The 13,003-nt window shown below is 40.5% G+C and overlaps 2 protein-coding genes and 1 non-coding gene across 8 annotated transcripts in view; 1 reads left to right on the top strand and 2 right to left on the bottom strand.

Moving 5' to 3' along the window:
• The window catches only part of atp8b3 (ATPase phospholipid transporting 8B3), a 41,137-nt gene that overhangs the window by 8,168 nt on the left and 19,966 nt on the right, over positions 1-13,003 (top strand). For 3 of the 6 annotated variants that reach the window (XM_027290186.1, XM_027290185.1, XM_027290190.1), the window contains exons 2-4: positions 1,436-1,554; positions 1,642-1,733; positions 1,821-1,963. The gene's annotated coding sequence lies outside the window, so the exon portion shown is untranslated. Of the gene's footprint in view, positions 1-1,435; positions 1,555-1,641; positions 1,734-1,820; positions 1,964-10,987; positions 11,477-13,003 lie in introns of those variants that run through there. The other 3 variants (XM_027290187.1, XM_027290188.1, XM_019270245.2) reach the window with 3 other exon arrangements.
• On the bottom strand, positions 1,658-5,120 carry LOC109141089 (uncharacterized). The gene is made up of 3 exons (XR_003464039.1): positions 4,772-5,120; positions 1,793-1,881; positions 1,658-1,694 (listed from the first exon to the last, which is right to left on the bottom strand). It is a non-coding gene; the product is annotated as an uncharacterized LOC109141089 (transcript).
• Positions 8,103-10,043, bottom strand: LOC113747975 (uncharacterized). The gene is made up of 2 exons (XM_027290192.1): positions 9,936-10,043; positions 8,103-9,375 (listed from the first exon to the last, which is right to left on the bottom strand). Exon 2 carries the CDS (start codon positions 9,364-9,366, stop codon positions 8,272-8,274), a length of 1,095 nt encoding a protein of 364 aa, XP_027145993.1. The 5' UTR covers positions 9,367-9,375; positions 9,936-10,043; the 3' UTR covers positions 8,103-8,271.

Here is a 13,003-nt window from a genome sequence, read left to right as displayed (position 1 = left end):
ATGTATGTGTATGTATATATATATATATATATATAATATGTGTGTGTGTGTGTGTGTGTGTGTATGTATATATATACATACACACACCTTCTTAGTAGGAAAGAGAGGGTGACGCGTTGCAATCTGTAACTACTTTATTTGGAAATGATTCAATGTCCACCAAATATATTAGCATATTGGAGGTCTCAAACACACTGTGGTCATTGCCCACACAGGAAAACATCATAATTCATTGTTTCCATTTAGAGAGAGGTTGTTGTCATCACCAGCAGTTTGTTAAATAATATCTGTCCAGGGGAAACCTGTATTGTCTACTTTATATTGCACAAGATCTATCTATATTGTATGAAAAAAGGAGGGAAATTCTTGATTCTATTTTATGCCGATTCTAGTTGACACCACATCTGCTGGTGAACAGATGCACATTAGCAGCAAGTAATGCGTATGCACGACAGTGAACTCACATCTAGCTCCGTAACAGTTGTGGTTAACATTCATGTTCATTTGTGTGTTTGCAGTGGTTAAATAGTACTGTAAAGCGGCCTCTAAAGTCAGAATGGGGAGCTTCAGTGAGTGTTGTTATCCAGTGAATAACCTGCAGTTGAGCATGAACAGTGACAAGAAAAAGTACACACAGAAAGAAACTCTGAAGTAGCTTTTTGTGACAGAGTGGGATGTGCTGTGAACTTGTACATGAATGAAGTCTTTACAAACGCTTACTAACTTTTTTTTAATAGGTGAAATGTTCTTCATGTGAGTGTGAATGTTCAACATCTAACACAGAATGTGTGCTGTGACACAAAAGAGCTCCTAAAGGTACAACGTCAGCATGAATATTGACACTACATAAAGAGAACTAAAGAATCAGTCAGTCAATCTAACAACTATACAGTAGATACTTTCCTCTATGTTAGTCGGATGTGTATTGTTTTGGTGGGGAGTAGTTTCTGTGTCCTCTGGACGTGATTTCACAAGGTAGAGCAGAGCAGGACACGGGCAACACCCCTGGGACCTGCTGCTCCTCCTCCTCGTCTGAGTTGGCTCTCTTAGGAATGGGCTTCAGTAAGTGAGTTCCAGGATGGGATGATGGGATGAGATTTTGAGGGAGGACAAAAGGAGTGAGGAGGCCAGAGGCAGTCGTACCAGATGCGTTAAAATATGGATAACCTCTCATGCTATGGAGGGCATATGCAGGGATGTAAACAGGATGAGGCAGCTGTTGGCTTGGAATGACAGATGAGTCTCTACCCCAGTAGTAGTCTCTCTGCAGGGAATGGCGGTGTGTGCTCGTGGCTGTGGTAGGCTGGATGCTGCTGTGGACTTGGTGTTGCGAGTGACCACTCTGGTGGGCAGTGTAGGCTGCAGGATGGACCAGGCCAAAGTGCAGCTTGAGGGTAATTAATTCAGCACTAAGCCTGGCATTTTCTTCTTTCAGGGCCGTGAGATGACTCTCCAGCACATAGTCATTCATCCTTCTCTTCTCCCTGGACCGCTTGGCTGCCTCGTTGTTCTTACGACGTTTCTCCCAGTAGAGGGCATCCTTCTTATCCTCAGGTATGAACTCCCTTTTGCGACGTTGTCCCTTAATCAGAAGTTCATTTTCCTCTTGTGAGATATGGCTGTCTTGGCTTGAATGAAAAGGTGATGACATGGACTCCATGGGAGATGAAAAATGAGTATCAACCAACAGAGACCTTAAATCAAGAAGAATAGAGGAAAGATTTGTGTTGAAGGTTAAGTAATACATACTTCCTTGTTGTATATTGGTAACTCTATCTGATTTGGGTTTTACCTTGTCTTATCTTGGTTTGTGTTCGCAGACAGAAAGGCTGAATGAGGTGACGATCGGAGTCTATACTGCTGACAGTCCACAGCTGTCACCTATGGGGGATAAAAATATGAAAAGTTATTTATTTATGTTAGCCATGTAAACTCGTACATCCAAAAGAGTAAACAGTAACAGGTATGTAAGGCTGTATACGTGTTATGACTCTTTCCCCCAAAAGCTGCAAAAGTTACTTCAGCACACTTGGTTGCACCAAAGTGTCTCCAGCACTCAAACCACTCTTCCTGACTTCACCTCACCTACCCCACCTGGTAAGACCACATGAGAAAATGTGACGTGAAACATAAAGTAGACAAAGAATGTGGACTAAAGTGAAGTAATCATTGTGCTGTTGTATGCAGGCATGTAACACAATGAATACACTGCAACTATCACACCCAACTTTTAATATAGCCTCTTTCATTTGCGTGAGTTTGTGGGTGGTTTCATGGGAAGCTGAGCAAGAAGGATGAACACTGTGCTGAAACCACAGCCAGCCATGTGTGCGTGCAGTCCTACACAGAAACTCACACATTCAGCTCAGACACAACTTTTAACTCATTGATGTTTCCCTCACACGTTTATTCGTGCAAGCAACACTATAGCTGATAGATTCATTAATGATCACATGACATACATTGGTTTATTATTTATTGCAGTTACATGCGACACCTCATAAATTAGCTGCAAAATAAACTGTCACTCATGATTTCACATGAGGAACTAAAGCATTCTCTTGAACCTCAAGTAATTTCATGCAGTGTCCTGTTTAGTTGTTCTCAATTTTATTTCTGTTTTCCGCAACTGGAGTGAACATATTCACTGTCCATGTAGTCGTGTTTTGCTGTGCCAGACACACTGAGCTAGAGGCATCAAACAAAAGTTTCAAAGAGACCATGCACCCTGCATGCGGTGGTGAAAAAGCACATCAGGTTAAAAATATTCAGGCCTGTGCCCAGAGAGAACGTATACTCAGAGCTCGTGTTTGTTTGTCTGTGAACACGAACACCTGCATACTTGCGTGTGATACAAAGGCAAAGCAATGTATTCTTTGTGCTAGCAAGGCCCAAAAAAAAGGGAGACGGAGATGGAGTGAGAGAGAGAATAAAAAAAAAAAGAGGGTTCCTGAGTGAAATCTCTCTTGAGGCCGAGCCTGCTCACTACTCTGCTGCACATTTGCACCTGTTTCTTATTGGCTCTAATTATAGCTGGCCTGCTTTTTAGTAAGGAACTCTCAAACTTCTTCTTTTTGTGTCTATCCGTTTTCTCACACTCAACCATCTGCTGTTGTTACTATGTGCCCTGCCAGCCATTGTTAAAATAACCATCTATAGGAAATATTGGTCAGTCAGTATTTTGTGGCTTTTCGCCTCAATGTTCTACATTTATGTCTCTTGCAAATGCTATTTTGGAAGTTAGAGTAAATAAATTTCCCCTTGGGAGAGTCACAGTTCTTGGCCTAAATTTTCCGTTAACACAAATTCCTTGAAGGGCAATGCTAATAACTCATAGCACCATGTTGATGTTTGCTTTGTTGAACTGTTGACTATATAGCGTCATGAAAATATAGGAAAAATTCTCACTGTCTATGCAGAGAGTATGGTACTAAGCCATTAATGTCACCATGTAGTAATAGAGGGATAATATCTTTAATTTAAAATGAAATTCTGTATTTTACCATCAAGATTCCTCTTTATGCTCAATAATCTATATACATATACCCTGTATGAGGGTGATTCATACTTTATTTTTTGCAAACCTCGATATTTTCTCTTAAAACCATCCAAGTGAGATGTGATGCATTGAAACTCTGGTTATTAACTTATCAGGGTGTGAGAAGTAGGCCATACTCTTTGAAATAGTAAAATAACGCAGTATAAAACCATATCCTATGTTTCAGTTTGAATACATGTGGCTGCAGCAGCCAGCACAATAAATCTATATCTATCTATATCTATATATATCAGATATCTGTTTAACCTCACACATATTCAGGATATATGTTTTAAAAACACCATACAATACAGTACACTCTAAAACAGCACCACAAGCTACAGCCACAAAAAAGACTGTGTGAATCAACACGTATAACACTTGTCAAAAAAACTGAACATTAAATCAAACATGATTCATTTCAGCCCATTTCTACCAGATAACATTACAATACAGAGGCAACTCTCTCCTGGTCACTCATAAAAATCCAATAACGATAATACAGTTTATGTGACACAAATGTACGTGTATAGGCTTTTCGTTGGGAACATTAAGATAAACAGTAATTTCTGTACGCTTGGTAATCTGAGAACTCTGAAATCACACTGTCGCAACTGATATTATCGTCACAAATTTAGTAAAACGTCCCCTCCTTCCTTCCAGATCACAAAATAACATTACGTGCTTCCGTATCCTGAATCAGCACATTATTTTGATTACATATATTTAAAAGGTTAAGTTACTTAGCCTCACATTTGGCCAAATTCTTTTTTTAAATATTAATATTTTATATTAACGACTTCTACAAAAGAAACACACCACGTACACAAATGTACTGTGAACTTACCTTGCACATAATTACAACATAGTAACACTTCCTCTTCCTTAAACAATTCTTGGTTAAGTTAGTTAATAGAGTAAAATTTTCAGGCATTTCTGAATTAATTTAATTTTTGTTGACATGTGTATATATATAAAATATGATCAAGTAAAAATCCTGGTCACTTATACGTGTATTTTTGCACCATCAGAAAAAGAGTTACTCTAAAGGTGACCAATAATTTCGCCGTATACAACATAGTGTTGTTGTGCTGTGATCAACTCGAGATAATAATATACATCTAAAGGTCATCTATCCTTTGGTCACTAACAGCTAGACCATTCTCTCCCCTGAATCTGTTTAGGTACAGGGTCCAACACATTTGAGAACTGAAAATGAACTTGAGGCCTTACCTTCAACTCCTGTGTGAAGAAAACAAACTGCTGCAGAGGTGTTAACCACCTAATTCAGAGTTTAGAGCAGGGAACTCTCCTTTGAGACTGTGTCATGAGATTGATGCACATATAAGCAGAGAGGGGGCTGATAATGTCTTGCGTTAATGTGTTGCTTTAAGTCCTACCCTCTCACCTTTCTCCTCCTTTGCCTTCTCTCACTCTTTGTGTTGTTTTCCTGCCTTTAACTGGGACTGTCCACGTCTCTTTGTCACATGGACAGTGACAGACTTGCCCCCTTTTGATCTTGATCGTGTTTGTGGTGTTGGTGGCTTGCTCACATAGGAGACGTTGCTGTCGATTTCAAAGACAGTATTTGTATTTGTGTTGTTTGCTGTACTGTGGCTGCATAATGATGTGTTTAATCTCATTTTATCCACGCAGACATTTTACATGTCGTGCACGTAGCGGAAGCCTCGGTCCAGCTGTAGTAGCAGCAGCAGCAGCAGTAGTAGTAGTAGTGGTAGTAGTAGTACAAGAGAGTATGCCACAACACACAGAACAAAGACATCACCAGAGGTATGTGCCTGAGATAGACAGTAAAGCGTCATCGAGAGACTTCTTTTAAAATAAATCCTTAGCACCTCAGATTCACAGGAAAAAGAAGTGTGTCACTTATCAGCGAAGTTTCGACTGTGCTTCTTCACATGAAACATCTTCTCACTGATCTTTTTTTGGCAATACACTTTGCTCGCTTTAGAACCACTTGTTGTATATCTTAGGAAGGCAAATTAATCAGAATAATGACACGTGTTATTGTCGGAACTGGAAATTTTACCTCAACCCCCCATATCTATGTATAGATGCCATCACATGTAGACAAGTGAGATTTTTACTTCCTGTTGTGATGAACTTAAACCGTTATTGTTACAAAATAAGCACCAGAGGTCCACGTGGACACGACGAAATGCACACATGTATCACGACGAAAGTGCTTTGTTGTTGGCCGTGCGGCCTGTATCTCTGCTGAAGTGATTTTCAAGCTCAAGAAGTGCGTATTAGCTCGGACTACTTCACAGTCCACATGTCAGTTGTGTATCTGATGTATAAAACTGTGACAAAGTCCTCCATGAAGTCTCAAACATAACAATTTAACATCATTTGACATTAAACAAAGCAGAAAATATGTGATCAACCGGACTGACATTTTGCAAGCAGCAAAGTCGGACAATTATTTTGTGCTGATATTGGTTTCCAAATCAAAAAGGATGCCATGAAGTCTTCATGTCCTATTGCAAACTTTCTAGTCCAGCAAACCATTAAGTAAACTTTATCTTTATATTTTAATCTGTAAAAACAAGTTCAAGGTAAATTATTTGATAGATTTTATTTACTTCAGCACCTTCTTGAAAACGGGTAACTCTTTCTAACAGTATCAGAAATATGCAGGGGTTAAACCATCTCATTAATATGGCACACATTTTGTTTTAACACTAATGTGTTTTTTCCCCCTTTAACATCAGTGTAAATGTTACATAAATATAAATGTTCAACTTCATTTACTCTTGCTATCTTCCCACAAGAAAAAATACATACATACTGGAGAGACAGAAAGTGGTTAATAAAAAACATTTTTGAATAAACAATGGCATACTGGTTAGAGTTTACGACACCCACCACCCAACTGCTCCAGTATTATGTAGTAGCGTCATCTGCTGGTGGCCGTGTGAACCCTTTGAACAACTATTTCGCCCACAAAGTGGCGCAAGAAGATGAACTTCACAGTTTAAAGAAGGCCTGCTGGGCGGACAAACATAACTAGCTTGTCATTATAATAATTTCAATAACAAGTCACAATTAAACAGCGTGGACTACTACTTTATTTAAGCTTATGCGATAGTGCCAGCAGCAGTGATGAAACTTTCAATATGAATTTTAGTATGCAATGAATGCGCCACAGTGTTGACCGTCATTGTGTTGCTGCATGCAGCCTGCTGGCCATAAGAATACAGACCTAAATAAAACTTTTTCACAGCAGCCACTTTGACATGATATAGCAGGTTAAACACAGATGTTACCATCCATCCATCCATTTTCTGTCCTTATCAGGGTCACGGAGGGGCTGGAGCCTGTCCCAGCTGACCGGCGATGGTCGGTACACCGGACAAGTCGCCAGCTCACAGGTGTTGCCAATGATACTAATTAAGGACCCGTTCCGTTCAGGACAAACAGAGTCAGGGTGCAGGGTGTTGTGCATGTTGGCTCACTGCTCCACAAGGAGCTGCTGCAATAAATGGTACGGAACCTTAATTTAGTATCATTGGTCACGTCGAAATGCATACCGTGAAAAAGATCTATTAACTTAAGCTAAAAGAAAGAAACTATAAACGGCTAGGAGATTATAAAATAATGTATTTTTAATATTTTTTTTTATTTTAAATAAAACAGTGGGGTTAATTTTAAATGTTTTTTTTTTTTCAAATGCCGTTTAGGATACCGATCTTCAGTGTATATATATCATGCATTTCATAACATCATCGGTGCTTTATTCGTCCAACTTTTGCACCTTTGCTGAAGAAGAGATGCAAGATATCAATCTGCAGAGAGCTATGATATAATCTGCTGTTGTCTTTCAAGTTAAAATGCTGCACATGTTTTTTTTAATCTAACTGTGCATGTGGCTTAGTGAACCTTAATGTTGCAACTTGTTGTATTGATATCCCTAACTATTAAAAAAGTAACGCACAAAACAGCATAACCACAAGCAGTGGAGGATGGTGTCTCACGCAGAGCTGCACACACACACACACACACACACACAGACAGACAGACGGTTCAACGTTTAGTTTTCCATTGAATCAAAGTCTGCTGGGAAATCACGCAGTGGGGATAAAGGGAAATACCAAGTCAACAAGTACCCAGTTTCGTTGGCTCAATGTATTTCACCACAGTTAAACGGCAAACATTCACAAACACCCTCCCTGTAATCAAATAAAGCCAGTTATTTAATTTATCTCTCTTATAATCCAAATCGTGACAAAATATAAAAGACTTGGGATCATTTTTGTATCTTCTTTTACCAGATGTACTGATTTATAATAATAACAATCCTACTAATTAAATGATTGACATAAGATGAATTATTCTTAACTCTATTAGCAGTGCTGGTCCGTGCGTGCAATGTAACCACTGTTTCTTTCTGATAAACACACAAAACCACTGAGACTGACAGTAAGTCCGCTGCATGAAAATGCTCTATGCATTCAGTATTTTGATTGATAATAGAGGCTACATGTGCCTGTATATCGTTTATTAGTAATCCACATTTATCCTGTTTATTATGCCCAAATAACAAACTGAAAAAAACGTATGTTGCATTTAATTATATTTTGTATTCATTACAATTAATAAAACATTGAGCTGTAATTACAGTTATGCAGAATCGGATTTACAAAATATGATGTGATTCCTCCCCTCTCCTCTTTTTGCATAATCAACGCCATGACAGTCAAATGGTCCCCTCAGCGTCCGTCAGGACTGAGGTGTATCCCGAGATGAGACAGTCCCGCCGGTGCGCTGCTGAACCGGCTCTTGAATCCCCTCTGAATGTCTGCCTCCACACCGAGACCCTGGCCTTGTCTCTCCTGTATGTAGAGAGGCAGGCCGGAGTAGACGGCCGGTGGGGTCAGGTAGGAGGACCGCCAAGGCAGCAGGAAATTATTACAAACTGCCGGGTGATTCACGTGGGGAACCAGCCAGTTTGGAGGTGGGTATGAGAGGATGGAGGCATGGTGGAGTGCGTCAGGTGTGGGTAGAAGTGGTCGGACGGAGTAGGTGGAATGGGATGACGCGTCTTGGGAGTTGGAGATGTCATCACTGGAGGAGACCTGTCGCTGAGCATCCTTGTCTGCGTCAGCTGACCTCCCGCCCTCCAAGACTGCTCGGGGAGAGCGGACGCGGGTCGCGGAAGGAGCGAAGAGACCCTGCTGTGTGCCACAGCTTTGGGGGCTTTGTTGATCAAAACCACCAACCCCTCTAGCTGAGCTAAAACAAGGGACCTTGGCCTCAAACGGATGGGTCGCTCTTTCTTGTTGCCTCGCCGTGCTGCTCCAGTGTCCTGCCTGGAAGAGGACGGAGGGGTGAGGGGGTCTTGGTGATAGGGCCAAAGCTGAAGCTTCTGCAGATGCAGCTTTGCTCTTATCTGCACACAGGCTGCTGTGATGCTGCATGCTCAGCAGCTGAGCCCGCAGCTGTGCGTTTTCGTCACTCAGTGCCAGCAGCTGACCCTCCAGCATCAGGTCGTTTAGCCTCCTCTTCTCCCTGGACCTCTTGGCTGCCTCGTTGTTCTTGTGTCGCTTATCCCAGTAGCTGGCATCTTTCTTGTCGGGGGGGATCATCTCTCTCTTGCGGCGCGTAACGGGGTTTAAGTGGCTGCTGTAGGCCCGCAAACGCAGGAGACGTCGAGCCAACAGCGAGGACCGTGCCACCGGGATGAGGAGTTCAGGGTCTGGATCAGGCTCAATGAAGCTGCTGCTCTCTACTGAGGAGGAGGAGGAGGAGGAGGAGTGGCACGCAGCAGGGGGCCCAGGAGGTTCAGGGCTCCTCGGGGTGGACATGGCTCTTGACTGGGGGGAATCAAAAGCCTTTTATTTAATGGAAATAGATATGCCTGTCTGTTTATCATACTGAAAATGTTTAAAAAAGTGTCACTGAATTAGACTATAATCTATGCAGTTAGCTGACGGATACTTTGAGGTACTACTTTTTAGGATACTTCCATGTCTGTATAGCCAATTTAGATTCAGATTTCAGCCCACAAACTAAACACAGTTCATTTATTTAAAGATTACACTACGCACTAGTACAAAATAAGTCAAATTAACTCCCCCTGAGCCAGACAGGACATTAAAAGTTAATGCATTTGTAATAATAGTTCATTAATACAAGTGTGTCGGTGAAAGAAGCCATTTTGCCGAGTTACATTTGAACGCAGCCTACATTTTACCTTTTAAATTTTAACATGCAGCGTTTTGCATTTAATAATAACTCAGTTATTGTTGCGGGTAACTGCAAAAGAACAACGAAGTATCAAAGGTCGACGTCAGTTAAACTTGAGGCAGTGAATAAATGAATTAATAAAATTAATATCTCCCGCAAACCTGATGATTAAACTCTCTGCACTGACCTGGATGAAAAGATGACACCTGTGGGATGATTCTTGTACTTCGGCAACACACACAGCAGCTTACAGCGTTTGACACACCACTAAGATCATTTACTTTATCATATGTGCAAGTTTGAGGATGTTACGCGTTTTTGCACCGGAGGAGGCTGCGCGTACCTGTCAATCACAATCAGCTGTGCAGAGCAGAGCAGAGCTGCGGGGCGGCGCTCGCATATTTACTCTGCGCGTACAGCCAATCGGATCGTGTCGTGGTGTCTGTTTCATTCTGTAGAAACTGATAGACAACCTAATTTGGAAGCCGGAAGTCCAAGACAACAGTGTGGTCACGTTTCAAACCAACAGGTGATACTGAAATGAGTAACTTTGGATCGACTTGACCTACTTTTTGTTCTCGTTACTGCGCATTCATAGGGTCGTCTGCACATTGCCTGCAGACCAGAGCACCGATGCAACCGTAACCACTACGCTTAACAACTTAATATTAATATACATCCATAACAGCCTTTGAGTGAATGATATAGTGTTATTAGTGGACGATTTGTGTAAAAATGTACAGGCTGTAAAAAAAATAGATAAATCAGAAACCACAGAGGTTTAAAAAAAAAAGAAAAGATAAATCACATTAAACATTTAAGTTTGTAGAGATGTTTATTTAGTAAGATTAAAGATTATTTAACCTGTTTGCACTATAAAACATTCAAACATCCTTCAAAGTTCCTCTCAATATGATAATTGACCATGCTCTTGTTCAGCATCAGGACTCATTCCAGTTGGATTTGGAAGTCATTTTCACTCAATCTGCACAAACAATTGTAGATTTTGCATCTATAACTCATCCTCTTGTAGCATTCTGGCACATATTACTGTAAATGTTCCCACATGTCACTGTGATGCTGTCAAATTGTATCTTTGCAAACAATAAGGTAATGTGTTGGATTCTTCTAAATGTTTTGTATTTGGTTCAAACTGTGAACTTTGTGGCATAAAAAGTAAAGTAATGCCAGAAGTATGCAAGGCATCCCAATAGTTATAACTGACAAGCACAGCACTGCTAAACATATAATGATACTAGGGGTGTCACAATTCTCCATGATTTTCTATGATTTTCTATATAGTTACGTTAGATAAGAGTCACTTTCCTTGCCTCCAAACAGCTACCATGTCCTCGTAAAGTGGCCTCTTGGGTAACCTGAACCATAGTATGTGGTCATCTTTGTATATTTTAATTGAGTTTCCTGGTGTCCCTCTCTCACAGTCACAAAGGCTACCAACAGTTGTTCATGCTGGAGCTGCAGCCTTCAATCGAGCCCTTCCTCACTTATTCCTGGCCTTCCAATTTCAAGACAGACAGACATGAAAACAGCTCTCTCCATGGAGTGGGGAAGACACCTTGTTTGCAGCACAACCACACTCAACAATGCCACCAAATTGCTAAACCAGGCTGCATTGTTGATTTCTCCTCTGCAGATGTCATTATGTTGTGCTTAGTCTGGGGGCTGTCCAGATCAGGAGGGGAATATCCTCTGAGCTATCGTCTTTGCGTAAGTAGAAAACTCCTGCAGATTTTTCTTTCTGACTCACTCTAACCACAGAGGCCACAGTCAGCCATGTTCCAACGATCAGGTTACTCTTGAAGTAAAAAGTTAATTCTACAGATTTTTAAAGGGGTACTAACATATTGCATTGATTTCTGTTGAGTAGTCTGATGTCTCACACGTAAGCCCATAAACACAGGAAGGACACAGATGTAACACCACCTTGTAGCAGTTACAAGAAGGTGTATTTATGAATGTTATGCCATCAGTACAAGTGTCAAGTTATACAGCTATGAATTAATTAATGACCGTTCTGCAGAATACTGACGGCCCCCTCTGGGAATTACTCATCATCACTGTTCAAATGAACATGCACAGAAAGTATTGTGGTACATCATGGTGGGCATTCATAATTTTTTACCACTGCCACTTTTACAGTGTGGCAACACCCACATCCTGACTGCATGCTTGCAAATGATCTCTCTGTGCATTATCTTAAAAGCAATATAGTGACCAATTTACAGTCACTGTACAGTCTGAGAGGAGATCTCACAGCTGATTACAGCCTGACCGTTTTATGTCTCTTATAAGTTTGGTTGTTCGATTAACACCTCGCTGCTTTCCCCCAAAATATAGATGCAGTTAAATGATATTGCTGGTGTTAACACTGTGTTATTACTCTACTCTTTAGTTTCGATGCTTGCTTTCTCATCCTGTTTGTGGCACTCAGCCCTAAGCTTGTTTGTTCCTCCTGAAGACACAAAACAAATGTATAGTTTCTTTTTTAAGGCTTCCTAATACAGCTGGGTACTGTAGTTTTAACAAAAAAAGAACACTACACATGTGGTGCTTGTGACAAAGTAGATAAGAAGACACCGTTTCTTTTATGCTGTTAACCATGCATTGTATTTGTTTGTTTAGCTAGTAGCTCATTGTAATCTGTGGTTTGTGGCGGCCTCTGTGTTTGACTGTTTAGCATTCATTTCCTGATCAGTCTAAAACACAATCAAATAATGTTTAAGTTCAGATATTGTTTATTAATTTCAGCCTCAGTTGATTGTATTTAGCATTAGCTTTCTTTCTCCTCATTTATGTATAATAACCATGCTTGTCAGAGGTTAATGGGGTTCATATCATTTATGATGTCAAGTTAGCCATTAGTTGTTTGTTGTTTTCATATTTGTTGTTTGATCAGGTAGCACTCAGGTGGTATTTGATACTGTCTTCTTCCTCCTCCTACCACCTAGCCAGCATGACTAGACTTCTTCAAAGTGCTGTAGAGGGTGTTTACAGCAGAGATGGTAAATGTAGTTTATTTTGATCTGATCCCACACACATCATCCAATACAATGACAGAGAGAACAACAATTAAAATGTCTATTTTAACCATTGGGTACATAGTTGCATGCATACATGCAGTTATATACTTGTTACTAGGATCAGATCTCATCAGGGTTATATCCTTTTAGTTCAGTTGTATTCACTATAATTCAGTAGGATTCAATTGCTGCCAACTCTGCCAGGTTGAAAATG

Source organism: Larimichthys crocea, chromosome XVII, assembly GCF_000972845.2.
Source record: "Larimichthys crocea isolate SSNF chromosome XVII, L_crocea_2.0, whole genome shotgun sequence".
NCBI classification, from domain to species: domain Eukaryota; kingdom Metazoa; phylum Chordata; class Actinopteri; family Sciaenidae; genus Larimichthys; species Larimichthys crocea.
The sequence above is the reverse complement of the archived record's forward strand: the minus strand, read 5'-3'. Positions and strand labels throughout refer to the sequence as shown.